The sequence below is a fragment of the Protomyctophum parallelum genome (assembly GCF_964188405.1).
Source record: "Protomyctophum parallelum genome assembly, chromosome: 10".
NCBI classification, from domain to species: domain Eukaryota; kingdom Metazoa; phylum Chordata; class Actinopteri; order Myctophiformes; family Myctophidae; genus Protomyctophum; species Protomyctophum parallelum.
The window spans coordinates 51,577,300-51,585,162 of record NC_139704.1 but is presented as its reverse complement, the minus strand read 5'-3'; the positions used below and the strand labels follow the sequence as shown (position 1 = coordinate 51,585,162).

General features: G+C 44.4%; 1 protein-coding gene across 1 annotated transcript; it reads right to left on the bottom strand.

Moving 5' to 3' along the window:
* Positions 1 to 1,135: 1,135 nt before the first annotated feature.
* Positions 1,136 to 7,371, bottom strand: LOC310865910 (tripartite motif-containing protein 16-like; the record flags this gene model as incomplete). The annotated part of the gene is made up of 5 exons (XM_083775112.1): positions 1,136 to 1,683; positions 3,011 to 3,072; positions 6,411 to 6,569; positions 6,905 to 7,078; positions 7,346 to 7,371. The coding sequence occupies 5 exons, from the start codon at positions 7,369 to 7,371 to the stop codon at positions 1,136 to 1,138; spliced, it is 969 nt and encodes a 322-aa protein (XP_083631238.1).
* Positions 7,372 to 7,863: the final 492 nt, after the last annotated feature.

Genomic DNA, 7,863 nt, shown 5'->3' with positions numbered 1-7,863 from the left:
AGAATGGGGTTAATCAGACCAGTGTGTGTGTCCAGTGGAAACCTCGTATGAATCTGATCTCAGGTCAGAATGGGGTTAATCAGACCAGTGTGTGTGTCCAGTGGAAACCTCGTATGAATCTGATCTCAGGTCAGAATGGGGTTAATCAGACCAGTGTGTGTGTCCAGTGGAAACCTCGTATGAATCTGATCTCAGGTCAGAATGGGGTTAATCAGACCAGTGTGTGCGTGTCCAGTGGAAACCTCGTATGAATCTGATCTCAGGTCAGAATGGGGTTAATCAGACCAGTGTGTGTGTCCAGTGGAAACCTCGTATGAATCTGATCTCAGGTCAGAATGGGGTTAATCAGACCAGTGTGTGTGTCCAGTGGAAACCTCGTATGAATCTGATCTCAGGTCAGAATGGGGTTAATCAGACCAGTGTGTCTGTGTGTCCAGTGGAAACCTCGTATGAATCTGATCTCAGGTCAGAATGGGGTTAATCAGACCAGTGTGTGTGTCCAGTGGAAACCTCGTATGAATCTGATCTCAGGTCAGAATGGGGTTAATAAGACCAGTGTGTGTGTCCAGTGGAAACCTCGTATGAATCTGATCTCAGGTCAGAACTTCTTTGAGTCTCTGTTTGTAACGTGGGACCAGGTGGGCCGCGTTATGACCGGAGCTCCATTTTAGGGTCCTTTATGTTTCCTTAATGTTCGGTGGCTACCGTACGCCTCCTTTATGTTTCCTTAATGTTCAGTGGCTACCGTACGCCTCCTTTATGTTTCCTTAATGTTCAGTGGCTACCGTACGCCTCCTTTATGTTTCCTTAATGTTCAGTGGCTACCGTACGCCTCCTTTATGTTTCCTTAATGTTCAGTGGCTACCGTACGCCTCCTTTATGTTTCCAGAGCATAAATCAAGAGTCTTTTCACGTCTTGTTGGGCATGTCACGGATTGGTAGAAATTGGGCAGTGTCTGTTTAAGGGGACATCCGTTGAAGTCCCCCAGTATGAACTTGGGCGAGTCAGGAGAGATATTCTCCTGTTTGGATATTGTCTCATATATCATGACATCATCATGATGATGATGATGATGATGATGATGTCACATGTGGAGTAACCATGGCGACCTGATGTGACCGTCGCATAGAGACTCTATCTCTGCTCACACAGAAACGCTGAGGAGCCAGACATCCCCAACGTGAACCCAACACATAGCGGTTCAGTGGACGTGGTCTGGAAGGTGTGCAGGTGGGTCAGAGTGTCCTCTGAGGACACCTCATAGAAGGACAGAGTCCCAGTGGGACGGTCCACATACAGTGCTACTCTGCCGACCCCGTTGGAGCGTCCAGGGCGGACGGGGAGGACAGTCTGCTTCCCATTGTGGACGACACCGTAACCGTTATTACGACACAGCAGACTCCAGGCCATGGTGCCTCCAAGCTGACAGTCAGCACCACGTCCTTTCCTGCTGATTCTTCTGTCAGTCCCTGCTATCAGAACCCATCCACTGACCTCTACCTCAGAGTAGCAGCGTTCGCTCACACTCTCTGCACTCAGAACCTGACGATAGTGATCAAACCTCTGAGGATGATCAGGATACTGATGACTCTGTCCCTCCACACGTGTGACCTTCCTGTTGTCCTCAGACAGAGTGAGGTCACAGTGTGCTGTGTTTGGGTCCAGAGTGAGACGCTGGGAATCTGATGAGAAAACAACACAGTAAACATTAAATACATTATTCACTGACTGACACACACACACACACACACGAAGATGTGCACGGGTGCACGCACGTACACACACACACACACACGAATATGTGCACGGACACATGCACGTACACACACACACACACACGCACAAAATATGTGCACAGGCACACGCACGTAGATGCATGTACACACACACACACACACACATGAAGATGTGCACAGGCACACGCACTCACTCGAAGATGTGCACAGGCACATGCACGTACACACACACATATGCACGTTGTGGCGTCTCACCACGGTGCCACCAGACCAGTGTTGTTTTCGTCGACTAAAACTAAGACGAAAAATGTTCGTCGACTACCTTTTTCCACTGACGAAAACAAATGGAAACTAAATGAAAACGAAGCTACGATGACTAAAATATAGACTAAATATACTGACAATTTCGTTGACAAATAAAAACTAGACTAAAATGTTAGGAAGGGACTAGTGGACAAGAGATCCAGTATAAGTCATTTTACACTTGGTTGCATGCTGAAAGTGTAAAAACACGGCATCAAGACCCGCCAAAATACATTTTAGTCGACTAAATCACCTGTAGATTTAGTCGACTAAAATCTTATGACATTTAGTCGACTAAAACTAGACCAACACTAAGACATTCCAGGTGACTAAAATGTGACTAAAACTAAATGAAGTTTCAGTCCAAAGACTATGACTAAAACTAAAATAGAAATCTGCTGCCAAAAACAACACTGCACCAGACTAATGGGCGCCAAACACCGGCCTCGCCCACGGACGTGTCATAGATCCTGCACGCACACACACACGCCTAATGCACGTACACACACACAGTCACACACACATGAAGATGTGCACAGGCACACGCACGTACACACACACACATGAAGATGTGCACAGGCGTGCGCGCACACACACACACACACACACACACACAAAGATGTGCACAGGCAAACGCACGTACACACACAGTCACACACACATGAAGATGTGCACAGGCACACGCACGTACACACACACACATGAAGATGTGCACGGGCACGTACACACACAGACATGAAGATGTGCACACACGCACGTACACACACAGACATGAAGATGTGCACACACGCACGTATACACACACACAATGTGCACAGGCACACGCACGTACATGCACGTACACGCACAAATATGAGCACGGAAAGATATGATTATTATGGGGGGTCCCCACAGGCAGACAGACAGACAGACAGACAGACAGACAGACAGACAGACAGACAGACAGACAGACAGACAGACAGACACTCACATCTTGAAAGGAGTCGAGGATTAATCCAGTGATCTATCCAGTGTTGTCCTCCATGATTCACACTGTAGGAAGAAATGATGAAACATTTCTATTACCATTGAATGATACAGAGAGTATGAACATGCATCACTTCATTAAGACTCTTCAGCTCACATTCACCATTAAACATTTATTGAATAAAGCAGTGGTTCTCAACCAGTGGTCCGGGGACCACGAGTGGTCCTTAACCCATTTAGACCTGAGATCACATTCTAAAAATGTCTTCTAAGTTCTACATCCTGACAGTTTTCTGAAAAAGCTATGTTTCTATGTCAGTCGTTCTTTGATTTTTCAAAAATAGCAGACCTACAAGCTCGTAGCGCGCCACTCGGTGGCGCGCTACGAGCTTGAAGATCTGCTATTTTTCAATAGCTAAAGCATAGCATGACGCTAACACCAAAAGGGCGCGAACCCCTTTTGGTGTTAAGCATTATGTTATACTTTAGCTATTGAAAAATAGCAGATCTACGAGCTTGTAGATCTTCTATCTTTGAAAAATCGTGAAAATGTGGTGCAAATCTTTGAATATATAATCTGTCAGAGCGAACGTTTTTAACTCAAATCTTTGCTTCTGGGCCAATTTCATATACTTTTTGGGGTACTTGATATGAAATAGTTTGAGCACCACTGATATACTGTAGAAATATAGGTTTTTCAGAAAACTGTCATGAGTTACAAGACATTTTCTTAATTTCGACGTCAGGCCTAAATGGGTTAAGGGGGGCTCCAGGTGGTCCAATCCAATCCACTTTATTTATGAAGCACATTTGTATACAACAAGGTTGAAACAAAGTGCTGTACACAAAGAAATACTAAAATATCAAAGAAAAAACAACAGTACATAAACAGGGCAACATAAGGACACAATGCAGTGGAAGCAGCAACTCTTAACCCATTCTGACCTGAGATCAGATTCATACGAGGTTTCCGCCGGACACACACTGGTCTGATGAACCCATTCTGACCTGAGATCAGATTCTTAAAAAAAAAATGTATTTTTTTCTTTTTTCAAAAATAGCAGACCTACAAGCTCGTATCGCGCCACTCGGTGGCGCGATATGAGCTTGTAGATCTGCTGTTTTTCAATAGCTAAAGCATAACATGATGCCGACACCAAAATGGGTGCCCGGTCAGAATGCCAAGGAGTACAAGTGAGTTTTCAGACGTGATTTAAACACAGACAAGGACTGAGAAGCTCTGCCATGAGGTGGAAGTTCATTCCACAGTGTAGACGCTACAACGGGAAATGACCTATTCCCCCCCGGGCGGGATTTCAGCTTTGATTTAGGGATCTTGAGAAGTGACTGGTCAGTCGACCTCAGGGCCCTTGTCGATACTTTGGGAGCTACAAGTTCCGATATATAGACTGGTGCCAACTAAATGATGGAGAGTTGGTAACAAAGTGGACCCTTACAGATCTTTAACTCTAGAGACCCTCCCGGGTGCATTTGGTTTCATTTTACGCTCTCAAGAGTTAAATTACTGTTAAACATCTGCATTAAGTCTGTCAAGAACCCACAGAATTATCTGTATTTGGCTGCGGACCCCCATCTGAAAATATGTTGTTTTAGGGATACCACAGAAGCAAAGATTTGAGTGAAAATGTTCAATCTGAAATAATATATATTCAAAGATTTTGCGCCGCTTTCTAATGATTTTTAAATAGCTCATATAGTGCGGCACTCAGTGCAGCGCTATGAGCTTGTAGATCTGCTATTTTTCAATAGGTAAAGTATAACATAATGCTTAAAACACCAACAGGGATACTTTTAATTGGTTTCATATTTGTAAAGCCCACACACAGACGTACACAGTGTTCAATAGCACTGATGTATTGCAGAAAAAAGAAAAACAGAATACTAAAATATGTACACCCAAAACTGCTGAGTCAATCTAAGGTCGCCTTCACACCAGAAAGCTTTACTGCGATTAAAACCAATCCTGATGCATTGTCAGAAAGTGCGCTTCGTTTGGCAGGTGTGAAGCCTCATTCGAATCCTAATCAAAGAACCGCATTCTACTCCGCCAAAAAACAGGGGTTTCTCTTTGCTTCCAATCGGACTTGATTTCGATTCGGTGCAGGTGGGAATGAATCACATCAAATAAAGGAAATGAAGCAGACAATGTGGCGGATGAATGAGGAGTAAAGTTGGAGACGGAGAAGGGATATTTTACGCAGCGAGATGTCCCGTTACCGTGAATAGACGTGATCGAATGAGGAGGCCGAAAATATGGTCAGATGAGCACATTAAGGAAACACATAAAAACACTGCAGTGTACAGAGTAGTCTGTCTGTCTGTCTTGTCTGCCTTGCCTGCCTTGCCTGCCTTGCCTGCCTGCCTGCCTGCCTGCCTGCCTGCCTGTAAACATGGAGGGCTGTCACTGTGTGCGGGGATCCAAGTGCTGGAGACTTTCTTCATCTTGTTTAAATGTAAATACTGCAAAATTAAACACATGCTTAAGCATGATCTATAAACTGTATAGCTAACATGGCATGTGCAGAGTAGCATACTAATTTAATATGATGATCGGATAGCCTAATCTATAAGTACAGATTGTAAACTAATTAAGGATCACTTTGCGCCATCTCCATGTGCCTCGGCCATGTGCCCGCAAAATAACAGTCAGTTTGTGGCGCGCGCACACGCACGCACGCACGCACGCACGCACACACACACACACACACACAGACAGTTAGTCCATTCCCGACGACTTCTCTGCCCATTCGCAGCGACTCTACCAGGGTTATTTAATCCATTAATAAAATGTGCCCAGCGATTTATAAACACGGAGCACTTTTACCGACGGACCGGATGTTGCTGTAGCAGCTAAATGTAGCCAAAACATTCTAAACACGATTCTATCGCGACTAGCGACTGGACAGCGGGGGCCCGTCTAACACATAATCTTTTCTTAGAATTAGATGGAATGATTTAGATCGCGAGTTAGAGTATGTTGCGCAACATAGAGGATTGCGCAACAAGCGCTCCTAGGCTGTAGAGCGATGCGACCGGTTTTGAGATCATTAATCTCTGTCGTTTTTATCAATCTCCGTCTCAAGCACCAGACCGTACTAAGTACCAGGACGGAGATCTCCGTCATGACTGATTGGAGCAGAGTGGATTCAGAGGCGGGGCTACTTGGCCAGTAGAAAACAGCAACATGCATGTGTCTCAGACTCTCAACCTTTCAAACTTCACCGTGCATTGTGTAAATCTCACGTTAATTCAATTAACGCCGTTAAAAGGAATGTGTGTTGACACGCGATTAACATGTTACTAATACTTTGACAGCCTTAGAAAAGATAAAATAAAAACGTATTTTAAACCAAGATGGATGGACACAGTCCAAGTCGACTCACTTGACAGTCTCCAGTCCAGCAGAGAGCAGCGTCTGCTCAGCATCTCCTCCTGGGTGGTTACGGCTGAGGTCCACATGCTTCAGATGGGAGGAGGGGTTGAGGGCTACAGCTGAAGCCAGAGAAGAACAGCCTTTCTCTGTGATCGCACAGCCTGACAACCTGCAGAGATATCCACACTTTAACAAACTGCTGTTGATGCTCCAGTACAGAGAAAACTCTATTTACCTCAGAGTCTGCAGTACATATCCACACAGAATAAAACTCTATTTACCTCAGAGTCTGCAGTACAGATCCACACAGAATAAAACTCTATTTACCTCAGAGTCTGCAGTACAGATCGACACAGAATAAAACTCTATTTACCTCAGAGTCTGCAGTACAGATCCACAGAGAATAAAACTCTATTTACCTCAGAGTGTGCAGTACAGATCCACACAGAATAAAACTCTATTTACCTCAGAGTCTGCAGTACAGATCCACACAGGATAATTTACCTCAGAGTCTGCAGGTGACAATGTGGACTCTTCACTCCGGCACACAGAAGCTCAATTCCAGAGTCCTGCAGGTTGTTCAAAGTCAGGTCTAATTCTCTCAAATGGGAAGGATTGGAGGCGAGAGCCGAGGCCAGAACTTCACAGCTTCTCTCCGACAACCAGCAGTTCTTCAGACTAAATGAAGAATACAACCAGATGAGAGGGGGGGGGGGGGAGAGAGAAGGAAAGAAAAAAAGAGAGAGAGAGAGAGAGAGAGAGAGAGAGAGAGAGAGAGAGAGAGAGATTTTAAGACGAATAAAATACATATTCCTGCCATACAATTTCCGTTGGCAGCATAAGTTTTCCACATAAAACCTTCTCTCCCACTGGGTTTTTAGATATTGATCCAAAGTTCATGTTTAGAACGTTTTGTGCATTTTGATCAAACTGTCGGGGGCTGACCAGCCTGCGCGGGGGCTTACTGACATCTAGTTACGCCGCTGATACCAATTAAGAATTAACATTGATATAAATATCATTCAAAACTAGGGGATGACACTCTGACAGAACACATTCAACCACTCATAGTGTCATCAGAGGTGTTTAGTGTTTTAATCCATTCTGACCTGAGATCAGATTCTAAAAATGTCTTCTACATCCTGACAGTTTTCTGAAAAAGCTATGTTTCTGTCAGTGGTTCTTCGATTTTTCAAAACTAGCAGACCTACAAGTTCATAGCGCGCCACAATGAGTGCGCGCTATGAGCTTGTAGATCTGCTATCTTTCAATAGTTAAAGCATAACATAATGCTAACACCAAAAGGGGTTCCCGCCCAAAATGGGTTAAATGTAGTATCTCAGCATAAAGACTACATACATTAGTCACTGTATCTTATCAATATTAAGGTCAGTGTGAGTTACCATGATATCAAACCGTATCCACACTTCAAATAAAGTACCACCTCCATAATAACTGCATTA